Source organism: Podarcis vaucheri (genome assembly GCF_965113315.1).
Source record: "Podarcis vaucheri genome assembly, chromosome: 16".
NCBI lineage: Eukaryota > Metazoa > Chordata > Lepidosauria > Squamata > Lacertidae > Podarcis > Podarcis vaucheri.
In genome coordinates this window covers 16,089,186-16,101,677 of record NC_138754.1, presented here as the reverse complement: position 1 = coordinate 16,101,677, position 12,492 = coordinate 16,089,186, and the positions used below count along the sequence as shown (strand labels likewise).

General features: G+C 51.7%; 2 protein-coding genes across 2 annotated transcripts; both read right to left on the bottom strand.

Moving 5' to 3' along the window:
- Positions 1–1,319: 1,319 nt before the first annotated feature.
- LOC309521605 (uncharacterized protein) lies at positions 1,320–4,719 on the bottom strand. The gene is made up of 2 exons (XM_082204305.1): positions 4,337–4,719; positions 1,320–2,409 (listed from the first exon to the last, which is right to left on the bottom strand). Exons 1-2 carry the CDS (start codon positions 4,619–4,621, stop codon positions 1,336–1,338), a joined length of 1,359 nt encoding a protein of 452 aa, XP_082060431.1. The 5' UTR covers positions 4,622–4,719; the 3' UTR covers positions 1,320–1,335.
- A 1,610-nt stretch (positions 4,720–6,329) lies between these two features.
- LOC309521507 (uncharacterized protein) lies at positions 6,330–9,523 on the bottom strand. The gene is made up of 2 exons (XM_082204063.1): positions 9,198–9,523; positions 6,330–6,700 (listed from the first exon to the last, which is right to left on the bottom strand). The coding sequence occupies exons 1-2, from the start codon at positions 9,474–9,476 to the stop codon at positions 6,353–6,355; spliced, it is 627 nt and encodes a 208-aa protein (XP_082060189.1). The 5' UTR covers positions 9,477–9,523; the 3' UTR covers positions 6,330–6,352.
- Positions 9,524–12,492: the final 2,969 nt, after the last annotated feature.

Genomic DNA, 12,492 nt, shown 5'->3' with positions numbered 1-12,492 from the left:
ATAAACAAAAAGGTGCAAACATAACAAAGAGAGAGAGAAAACCCCCAAAGATTCAGAGATTTGAACTATCAAGTGTCACGAGCTTGGAAGGACACACGTCAAAAGATCCAGCGCAGCTCCAGAGGGATAATGAAGTGTTAGCTTATACAAACCTCCCTTTACAAATAATACAGTGGTACCTCGGGTTAAGTACTTAATTCGTTCCGGAGGTCCGTTTTTAACCTGAAACTGTTCTTAACCTGAAGCACCACTTTAGCTAATGGGGCCTCCTGCTGCTGCCGCGCCGCCAGAGCACAATTTCTGTTCTCATCCTGAAGCAAAGTTCTTAACCCGAGGTACTATTTCTGGGTTAGCGGAGTCTGTAACCTGAAGCGTATGTAACCCGAGGTAACACTGTAAAGACTTTTGAAAAATAAAAGCACTATCTACCTGCAGGTTCCATCATGATAGAGAATAAAGGTTCTATATGAGCTTAAATGAACCAGACATTGGCAAAAACTGGTGGCGCTGAGAAACCATTTCCCTTGGTATTTGTATAAGATATGAAATCATGTGTGAAAAAGGTAATTCGAGCTCTGCCCTTTAGATAACTTTTAGTTCATGGGACAATTTGCCTCCTGGGAAGAGTTGGTAGGAGCACTAGGCCTGCACTGTTTTGGATTCTGGCTCCTGACAGCCGGGTTAGCCTGAGAGCAACAGGCCTAAGGTTTTGGACTACAGTACAAGTTCCCTCCAATCCTAGCATCATACAGCTGTGCTGCCTGGGACTTGCTGGGAGTTGTGGTCCAAAACATCCGGAGGGCACCAGGCATGGGCATAGCAGTGGGACCGCTGCCCCCCACTAAATCAAGTAATAAATAAAAATACTCAACTAACTGACCAATTGCATCACAGATAGCGCAGTTCTACTTCCCCACCCCTCATAAAGCCTGTTCCTCCCCTAAAATAAATCCTGGCTACACCCACGGCACCAGGTTTGGGGGAAGTTCGGCCTGTTGGACTTAGAAGAGGGAGGCCTGCGTTCAAAACTCTGCTCAGTCGCAAAGCTCACTGGGTATACTTGGGGCACCCTCCCAGGGTTGCTTTGAGATTAACAGGGTGGTTCCTCCTATTCCTGCATTTCAGGGGGCTGGAATAGAGGACCCTTTGGGTCTCTTTCAACTCTGCAATTCTATGAGGGTCATGTAGGCCCTTCGGAGCTCCTGGGATGAAGAACTGCTTTAAAATCAAGGAATCTCCTGGGGATATATGCAGGAGGGTGGCCGTTTCTACCAATGACTCCTCCTGCCTCACAACAGACACACCGACCTGCCACCCTCTCTCTTTCTCTGCACTTTATTTGCGTCCTCTGCTTGCTTTTCTCTTGCGCCCCCGACCCCTGGTGGCTCCTCTGTCTTGGGGGACTTCACAGATGATGAGGTGCATCAAGGTCTCCTTGTCCTCAGCCTGGTCGAGGCCCAGCACCTCCTCAGCCTCCTCAGCTGGGGCACTCGGAGTATCGTTGGCCAAGGGGGTCTCCTCAGCCGCGGGGGTTGGCGTGGGGGTCCGGTGGAGGCGTAGGGCGCTCAGAAGCCTTTCCAGCTCCTGCTCCATGAAGTTCCACAGAGTGCCACCGCCTTGCTCTTCAGGCCTGGAGGACTGGCCTTCCTGCTGAGGTGGAATGGATGGGGTCCCAACCGTTTCATTTATGTTCAGCTGCGTTGGGGCCCTTTTTAGCTTGTTTATGTTATTCTGGGTTGGGGTCCTAGTCACCTCGTTCTGAGAGGGGGTCCAAATTGCTTCCTTCATGTTCATATGGGAGTGGACCCTTCTCAACTCGTTCATGTTCCTCTGGGAGGGGGTCCAAACTGCTTCATTTGCTTTCATCTGGGAGGAAGTCCACATAACCTTGTTCATGTTCATCTGGGATGGGGTCCAAATTGCCTCATGCGTGTTCATCTGGGAGGGGGCCCTGTTCACCTCGTTCATGTTCCTCTGGGAGGGGGTCCAAATTGCCTCGTTTGTGTTCATCTGGGAGGGGTTCCCAATCATTTCATCCACCTGGGATTGGGCCCTCATCCCCTCAGTCATGTTCATCTGGGCTGGAACCCTATTTGCCTCGTTCATCTGGAACAGGGTCCGTACCCCCTCATTTGTGTTCATCTGTGACAGGGTGCTAACTGCCTCGCTTGCGTTCATCTGGGATGGGGCCCGAACCCCCTGGTTTAAGTTCAGTTGGGACGGCGTCCGACTTCCTATGCTTGTGTCCAACTGGGACTTCGTCCGAACCTCCTCCTTTGAGACTTGTCGCTTCAGCCAAGGCTGGTCCTCCTCTTTTGTGTCTTGGCTCTTCAGCCCAGGCAGGGTCGCAAAGCTGACGGACCTTTCACGGTTCATCCCTGGGCTCAGTGTCAGTTTGTCTTGGTGGCCCTGTCCAAAGCAGAAAAGAGGTCACATTTCAGGGCCTTGCAAGGTCAGGCCCCTCTGGTTTCCATTCCTAGCCCCTGACTCCTATCTTGCCTGCAAATATGGCAAGATCAGTGCAGCCTTGATGGTAAAAGCCTCCCTCCTCAGGACCCCCTCTTCAACAAAAGTATTCCTAACTACCCATCCTTTCCCCACCTCCCTTGTTCATCCAAGACACAGGATTCTCTCTGCCTAACCGATCCCTCTGCCTGACCCAAATTCAAAATCAGAAATGGCAATATTGAGAAGATAGTAGGAGGACCTTTTAACCTACAAAGATACTCAACTATTTATTTTAAGGCAGCCATATTTGGACACTTTCAAAGGGAGGTGCCACCATATAATGGCCAAATTACAATTAAAACATTCTCTCCTGAATTGCCGCTATCTGCAGTTGCTTCATTTAATTTCCCTCTGACCTCAGGGCAACTTACAACCCCACCCAATCCTGATGCACAGGCCCAGCTCAGCCATGAGGCAGACTGCTGCCTCAGGCGGCACATACTGAGGGGCAAAAAATGGGCAGAGCTGTGTATGCCTGTTCTGAACCCACTAAGCAAGGCCACATCCACACCACACATTAAAAGCACCATGTTACCACTTTAAATAGTGGTAACAAATAATCAATGGGAACTGTAGTTTGTGAGGTGTGCTGAGAGTTGTTAGGAGGCCCCTGGTTCTCCTCACGGAGCTACAGTTCCCATAATGATTTTAACAACCATTCCCTCTTCACAGGGAACTCTGGGAATTGTAGCTGCTCTGAGAGGGGAATAGGGGTCTCCTAGCAACTCTCAGCACCTTTACAAACTACAGCTCCCAGAATGTTACGGGACTGTTTAAAGTGATAGCTCTTTATATGTCTGGTGTGAACGTGGTCATTGTCTCCTGCCCTCTGGTGCAGTGGAGGAATCGACGTTCGATGGCCAGCTTGGTCAGCTTTTGTTCCTGGAAGAAGGTGGTGGCAGCCATCTTGTCCTTGGCCTCAGGCGGCATCATTTATTGGGCTGGCCCTGTCTTTAGACACACCTGCCAATGGTCATTATACCATTTGTATCTGATCCAATGGGATATCGTAGAAGATGGTCAGAAAGGAACACCCAAAACTTTCAAGGCGGTGGAGCAATTCCCCTACCAGGAAAAGCTACAACATTTGGGTCTTTTGAATTTAGAGAAAAGGAGAGAAAGAGGGAGGAGGATGAGATGGCAGAGGTGTGTAAAAATATGCCTGGTGTAAGGTGATAAGGAGAAAGTTTTTATCCCGCCCTCATAATCCTTGAACTAAGGGCCACCCAGTGAAGCTGAATGTTGGAATATTCAGGACAGACGAAACAAAGTCCTTCTTCACACAGTGCATAGACTTTGGAACTCACTGCCACAAGATGCAGCGATGGCCACCTTCAAAGAGGATTGGGCAAGTTCATTGGGGAGAAGGCTGTGTGGAACCGCCACTGTCAGAGTCAGTATGAATAATACCAGATGCTGGGAACGGCAGGCGGGGAGAGTGCCCTTGCGTTTGGGTCCTGCTTTTGGGTTTGCACGGGGCATCTGGTTGGCCACTGTGAGAACAGGATGCTGGACCAGTTGGTCCCCCTTAGGCCTGATCCAGCTGGGAGGCTCAGCTTAGGTTGTTATGGAACTTCCTGGCACAGAGGCAGTCTATCTGAATTGCTAGGTTCCATGGGGAATTTGGCCACTGTGAGAACTGGGTGCTGGACTGCACAGGCCCCTCGCTTTGGCCTGAGCTACCTACGGGCTGTTCTTGTGTCCAGCAACCTCTGGAGGTCCGCAGAAGTGACCACCTGGCCTCCTGCAACAGAAGGGGCTCCCTTCCGCTTCCTTCTCGCACTGGCAACCTGCCTCCTTCCCGCCCCACCAGCTCCCCGAGGCTCACCATGGCTGCGGGCATCTCTTCACCTGCAGAGGGGATCTGTGGCAACTCCTGGCCTCCCCTTTGGCCCATGTTGTAGGTGACAATGAGGATGCACCAGGCCAGGCCGCAGCCGCTGCCCAGGAGGATGGTCAGGGCCACAAAGTAGCCCTGCCACTCGTAGGTGTCGGCTCGTGGCTTGCGGTAGCGGTGGTGGTGTCCGCAGGCGCTCTGGACGGCAGCGGCCCCTGCGATCATGAAGACCACGGCCAGGAAGGACCACGCCAGGGAGGAGCTTTTGACAGCCATGGCCAAGAGCTTGGGGAAGCCAGAAAGTGGGGCGGGCAGGGAGGCACCGGCTTTGCCTGGTGTTTCATGCAAGCCAGAGGCCCCTCTGGCCCAGCCACCCTCCTGCCCAGAGTCACACAGCTGACCTCCTTTGTGTCATCATCGCCATCGCTGCCTTGGGCTGGAGGAAAGCTGGACTCCTCTTGATTTGATATCTGTTATTGATCAATCTGCAGCAGATGTACCGCCCTGCTTGCTAACAAGGCAAGACCTTGTTGGTTATTCAATCTGCCAATAGATGGGGTCTCCAGTCCTTGCTGAGGTGATCTGAACAAGTCTCCGCATAAATCAGACCCAACAGCATCAGACCCTATTTTCCAGGGACAGTCCCAGATTTACAGAAGACGTTCCAGTTTCTGATTTGATCCCAGAATGTCCTGCTTTGCTTTAGTACATCTCTATTTTGATTGGATAACTGTTGGAGGGTATGGAGTTATATGACACCCCACCCCACCCCACCCCGAGCCACGGAGATAAGTAACTATGCAGCTTGTAGAAGACATCTGAAGTTATAGGGAAGTGCATAGGGAAGTTTTTTTTTAATGTGTAATGTTTTATTATGTTTTTATACATGTTGGAAGCCGCCCACAGTGGCTGGGGCAACCCAGTTTGATGAGTGGGGTATAAATATAAAATAATAATAATAATAATAATAATAATAATAATAATAATAATAATAATAGAATAGGACACCCCTATTTTCATTGGAGAAATGTTGGAGGATATGCAGGATTGTGACTAAGATCCAGGGGACTGGGTTCAAATGTCTCCTCTCTCCATGTTTTATTCCCAATACGGCAATGATAGGCTTAGCTCCTTTGGTGCAGAAGCCAATAATAAAGCTCCTTGGAGAAAATCACGGGATAGAAATGCAATAAATAAAATAAATAATAACATTTGAGTCCTCTTGGCTCCGCTTAGGCTCTGTAGCTAAGCATGACTGCCCATCTTTACTCAAGCTCTGACCTCATAGCACTTTCTCTTCAGCCACATGAAGTCCCACAGCACATCCATGTGCACCCCCGTACACCCATATGTTTCCATGTATATCCCCAAGTAACCCATACAAATATGTAGGGAAAAAAGGTAAAGGACCCCTGGACGGTTAAGGTGACTATGGGGCTGCAGTGCTCATCTCACTTTCAGGCCGAGGGAGCCAGCGTTTGTCCACAGACAGCTTTCTGGGTCATGTGGCCAGCAGGACCAAACAGCTTCTGGTGCAATGGGACACCATAATGGAACCAGAGTGCACAGAAACGCCATTTACCTTCCCCCCACAGCAGTACCTTTTTATCTACTTGCACTTTCAGACTGTTAGGTTGGCAGGAGCTGGGACAGAACAATGGGAGCTCACTCCTTCGTGGGGATTAGAACCGCCGACCTTCTGATCAGCAAGTCCAAGAGGCTCAGTGGTTTAGACCACAGCACAACCCGTATCCCCCATACAAATATGTATACTCACATGCACCCGTGTGCACTCATGTATACCCATGTACACACCCGTGTGCAGGCCATGCACTCATATGCACTCAGGTATACCAGTGTATACCCCCAGGCACTTCCACATAACCCATGTATACCAATATACACACATGTACATGCATGTGCACTCATGTATACTCATATACACCCATGTTCACCCATGTTCCAAGCCAGGCCAACTCAGCTCTCATGTATGTCTTTTTTATATAATTAATATGAAAGTTGCATCTTCCGCCTGCGTCCTCTCTGCTGCGGCCGCCCGGCCCCCTCGGTGTCTGAGATCTCGTAGACAGTGATGCGCAGCTTGTCTTGGCCCCGCTCCGTGTTCTGGGGGCACCTCTCCTCCACCACGATGTCTCCGAGGGCGTTCCGCCGGTTCCTCACCTCGGAGAGGAAGCCTTCCAGTTCTTGCTCCATGCAGGCCAGCTGCCGGGCGTAGGCTTGCTGGGCCTGGCTGCAGACCGGCTTGCGAGACGTGCCCCTGGTCCGGGTGCAAGCCAGCTCCTGAGATGCTGCGAGGTGGTTCTCTTCTCCTTCCCCACAAGCTGCCTGGCCGCCCTGTTTGGGGAAGAGAAGAGGCAACAGACCAGTCAGAACATACACTTGTCCCCAGGGGATTCTTTGATTGTGATTTCTGCATTGCAGGGGGGGGGTCAGGCTGGATGACCTTTGGCGGTCCCTTCCAACTCTACAGTTCTATCATTCTGAGGATAGGGTGGCTAAACACACAGGAGAAAGGTGGGCAGCCTGAAGCCAGCCATGGTGGCCAGCTGCCAACCTCAGCCCAGTTCACGCAGCCCTCGTTTTGGGGTGGGAGAGGGAAAATGGGGGGAAGTGGAAGAGAAGGAAAGGACCCCACTCACTTTTGACTGTGGCCCCACCCACCACAAGCATGCGGGCCCCTATAGAAGGCCCCTGAGAAATGTACCATCAATGGATAAAGGCTCCAAGCCTGGCTGAGAGGCAGATCTTGCCAGCCTTCCGTAAATCTCCAGGTACGAGGGATCCAGCAAACCCTCAGAAGGCTTTTGGCATAGTCTCTCCACCCCAGGATCCTGAGTAAGCCCAGCAAGTCCTGGGATAAGAGGGCAGATCCTCTTGTTATGGCTAAGAATAACTGGCCAAAGAGCAGGAATCTTGGGAGGAACAAGAGGGAAGTTCTTGCAAAAAAAGGAGGACGTGAACAGCGGGATCCCCCTACCCCAGGGTGGAATCTGTGCTGTTTAAATCGTTTATAAATGTTCCAAATTTTGGGATGTGCTTTTATTTAGGGTGCACCTTCGCTTATAAAAATGCCCGCTTTCAGAGAGGAAAAACAATGTGTACAAAAACCACATGTTTTTGAATGAATACAGGTGGGAGAGACATATTCTGCTAAGTATGATAAGGTTGGGGGAGATGAAATAACTTTTGGCACATTTAATACTCCATATACAACACTTAAAATCGGGCCCAAAAATCCACCCACAAATGGTGCATCTGCTACAACATGAGACAGTTGCATTTGCGCCGGCTGAAGTTACTTTACTGTCATCCACGGCAGCCCCATACAGAGAGCATTGCAATAGCCTATTCCAGAGATCACCAATGCATGAGCAGCAGAGGCTAGGGCTGCCTTCTAAAGTAGTCGATTCCCGCTGATTCCTGCCGGTGTGGTGTCACAGTTAGAGTGTCGTGCCAGGACTTGGGAGAATGGGGTTAAGATCCCCACTCAGCCATGGAACTCACTGGGTGTGACCTCGGGGGCCAGTCACTGCCTCTCAGCCTCACCTACCTCTCAGGGGTGTTGTGGGGATAAGATGGTGAGGAGGAGAAGTACGTTTGCCACCTTGAGCGCCTTGGAGGAAAGATGGAAGATGAATGGGGCAGATGGATGGGAAGGTTGGTGTCAAGGACTGGCTAGATGAGGAGTGATGGAAGCCAGCCAGAGCCGTCTTTTCCATAGGGCTTAGTGGTGCATTGCGCCAGGGCGCCGGCCTCTCAGGGGCACACCAGCAAGTGGGGGAGCTGCACGGCTTTGCCGGCAGCCTCCCCTTTCCCTGCAAGCCCGCCAGCGGCGCCCCGCCAACCATAAGGCTGGCAGGCATGCAGCTACCCTCCCAAGCCTCCTCTGGATGAGAGCGATCATCGCAGAGGCTTAGGATGGAAGCTGCGCCCCGCCAACCATATGGCTGGCGGGCACACAGCTTCCCTCCCAAGCCTCTGCAGGGATCGCTCTCCTCTCGAGGAGGCTCAGGAGGGGTGCAATTTCACTCCCAAGCCCTTGCAGGGGTAACTTGGGGGTGCTGGGCGGATTGCACCCCGGCGCTGCACCTGCTAAAGACGGCCCTGAAGCCACCTGACCAAGGTGGAAGGCCACCTTTCCTCCAGGGAGAAAATGTGAGTCCAGGCTCCTGGTGGTGGGAAACCAGCCGCACCTCAAAGGAGGGGAAAAGCTGGGATGTGCTAGATGCTGGGAGCTTGGAAGGTGGGGGGGGGGACAGGCAGGTGCCCCAGCCAACAGGAATCAGATTGTCATCTGCACCGCAGAAACACCCCAACAGATTTTCTGCTGGCAGCCTGCAAGCCCCACAAACTCCCAAATCTACTGTGTGTCACCAAGCAGAAACAGAGAGGGTCCTTTGAGTCTCGCCGTAGACGGAGGAAGAGGCCTGATACAGAAGGTTAGAGAGTGAAGCAGGGAGTTACAAGCCAGTCCGGAAAACTGCTAAGACAGGAGAAACCCATAGAAGTCTCTGTGTGTTCTCTGTTCTGCTTCCTTCATAAAGTAAGTTAACTGGTGTTTCCCAGTCTTTCTCTGTTGTGCAGACAACCTGTTCTCTCTGCCGGCTCCCTCTGGCAGTAGGCAGTGGCGTAGCGTGGGGGGTGCAGGGGGGGGCCAGCCGCACTGGGCGCAACATTTGGGGGTTAGGGTTAGGGGGTGCAAATCCACGGGTTAAGGGGCGCAAATCCACGGGTTAGGGGGCGCAAATTACTTGCCTTGCCCCGGGTGCTGACAACCCACGCTACGCCACTGACAGTAGGTACACAGGAAGACAGGTAGATGTTCCCTCACCTTCCAACGCAGGTCACAGTCCCCCTCTAGCCCCTGGCTGCACCGGTCCTTGCTGGCACATAGGCAATGGATTGCGTAAAAAACAAAAAGCCACGTGGCACAAACACTGCTGAGCAGAGCAATTGTGCCAAGCCAGCTGCCGCCAGTCTCCGAGCTGCTCTCTCGATATCGGACTTGTGCTTCGCAGGGACCCTCGGGACCAGCCCCCTTTGTCCCTCCCAGCAGCACCAGCGCCCAGACTAGGGTCAGGGGCAGCAGAAGCTCCCTCGGGGAAGCCATGGCGCTGATCAGGTGGCTTGTGACTCTGAGGCCAAGTGGAGGCGTTCTGGAATTTCCTTGCCCGCCACACAGCCCCCCATTGTGAGTTCACTAGTCCAGGGTTCTCCTGAACTCCCACTGTCTCCTAGGGTAGCCCGCCCACCCATGCAGAGCCACTGGAGGGCTCAGGCTGGCCGCTGGAGCAGAATCCGGGGGCCCTAAGGCCACCATTGCATGAGCTGGGAGCAGCTCCCCAGTGCCGAGGAGGAGAAGGCGTTCGGCGCATGTCCAGAAGCACTGTTTCTTAATAGAGCCATGTCACGGACTCGTTGGATGAAGAGGAATGGTGGGAGCAACCAGCTTGGGGAACCAGCAAGGGAAGGATATCCTGAGCCTGGGGAGTGGTGGTGTTAGGATATAGTTCCGTTCCACCTTAAAAGGAACAGGCATGACTGTTGTGTGTCACATGCCTGTTTACTTCCAGCACAGGCTTGCTGGGAATTTCCATTTGTATATTGCTTTTGCTATACTGCTATGTGCTTGGACACGAAGGGAAGCAGACATGTTTTTTCCTTTGTTCCTGAACTATGCTGAATAAATGCCTGTAAATAATGCTTACCACATGTCTCTGTCCGCCACTCCATCCTTACCATTGTGAGAAGTTACTCTGCTGATTAGAGCGTGCCAAGTCTCTAAAGGTATCTGAGGCTCGTGTCGCTGATTGAGGCTGTACCGGAGATTGTCCGGCTGCCAGCCAGTGGCTGGAGCCAGCTGGGGGCCTGCCAAATGCCCCCGTCTCCCTGGCAGTATCCCAACAATGAGTGGTCAGAGGGAGAAGACTGGGAAGAGGCAACAGGGCTTAATGAGCTGGGAGAGTCGGTGGCAGAGAGAAGTCCAGAATCAGAGGCAGAAGCTGAAGCTGAAGCAGGAGAGGGGGAGGGGGAGGCCAAGAGGCAGGTTAGGCTGGTGAAGAGTCACGGGTATCTCCCTCCTGCTGTGATAGAATCAGAAGAGGGCTGAAATGGGCAGAGCGGCGACAGGTTACATGCAGACACAGTCTCCAATTGCCTGGAAGAAAGCACTGCAGACAAGAGGACCTTCAGTCTTGCCCAGGCATAGGCAAACTTGGCCCTCCACATGTTTTGGGACTACAATTCCCATCATCCCTGACCACTGGTCCTGCTAGCTAGGGATCATGAGAGTTGTAGGCCAAAAACATCTGGCGGGCCGAGTTTGCCTATGCCTGGTCTTGGCAACTGATTAATGGGGCCAGACCTACCTGCTGTGCTCATTAGGCCTGACACTCAGCCAAGTCTGTGAAAATCGTGTTTTTGCTAATAAAGAGTTAACGCCAACATTGAACGGTGTGATTTACTGCTGGCTCGCTCTTTGGCAATGCACAAGGTGTCTTGATGTTATTTTAAAAATGCTTTGTGTCTCTTGCCCCTTTCTAAAATTTATTTATTGGTGTGTGTTTTTCTTTTTGTAAATCTCCTGAAGAAAAAAATAAAATAACATTGGGATTAAGGGGTTTTCTTGGGGCTTCTGTGCTGTGTCCCATTGGTGTAATGGTGGTGGCACATGCCTCTCTTTGCAGGTGGAAGACAAAAATGGGGGGGGGAGTTTGAGGAGGGTCAGTTGGAGGAGAGTGAGAAATGTCCCTATTTTCATTTGAGAAATGTTAGAGGGCATGGAACTCCCAGACTTTTAGTGGCTGCAGAATAGGCAAACATCCAACAGGTGTAGCTCTGCATGCCATTTCCCATCCATGTCAGGAAAATAAAAAGAGAGAGAGAGCGCTTCAGCTCCTGAATTTCTGCCTGCCAGGAGCTAAGGGACCAAGACTGCTGAGCCCTGCCAGGAAAAAACAGAGCAGAACTTGAAAATGCAGCCTTTGGCTGGGCTCAGGTCACGCCCAACTGCTTGCAGGAGATAAGAGAGGACAGGAGCCTCCCATTCCAGCAGTCAGCAAGGCAGGCACCCAACTGGGCCACCCAGAGCACCCAAGGGCCTGCGGGCAGAAGGCTGAGGTCAGAAGCCCATTCAAAGGCAGGGTCTGTGCTTGCAGGGGTTGGCTCTAAAAACGGAGGGAGGGGGCTGAGGATGGTCCTTCTGCCCCAGATGCTGAGCAAGGCCTGGCTGGGGCTGCCCTCTGCCCAGAGGCCCCCTGCACCCAGAAAAGTCCTCTGCAGCTCAGCTCATCTGCAAGGGACGTCCTGTTGTCACCCTAAGGTAGGTTGTGCTCCTTAGAGAAGGCTGGGAATGTGGCGCAAGAGGCTCAGGGGCGCTTGAAGGCCCCCTGTCCCCACCTGAGATTGGACAGCAGGGCCCCCAGGCCCATGGGGGGGGGGAGGAACGGGAGCCCCACAACGGACCTTCATGCCTGACAGAGAAATGGGACTTTCGGTCCTGGGTGACAGTAGGTGATCGTTGTGCGTGCATGCATGAGTTTGCATAGCCCCAAACAGAGGAGGAGGAATGCGGAAGTTCAGGAGCGTCTTTGACTTGGGGGGGATTACATTTGTGTTCTGAGTTAGCAAGTTCTCCACCAGCCCCTGAGTAGAAGGATGGGAGGAGATATTGGATCCAGTTCAAGTTCAAAGGTGAACTTGCCAGATTTGAACATTCCAGAATGGTCTTTTTTATTTTTATTTTTTTATTGAAGTAAATAAAACAAATCAATACAATAAAAACAAACAAACAAACAAACAAACAAATAAATAAATAAATAAAAGAAGCACAAGAAAGCAGCACAGAACATCTGGGAGAGACTGGATATTAGCTTGGCAAAGTATTTAGGACCCTTACAAAAGCCAGTTTTCATGTTGCCCCAAGGAGAGGTTGTTTGTTGCATACGAGACAAAATTTCAGGGTCCTCCAGGCCTTAGGCCACAAGTAATTTATGATATATTTTTTCCAGCTAATGCTAAACTCCACATATTTTCATAACCAGAGCAAAAGTCGCAAGTCCTGCAAGGTTCTTCATTTGGGGGCAATTGAAGTTTTGGCAGCTGCCCAAACGGCCCCTGAACTGAAA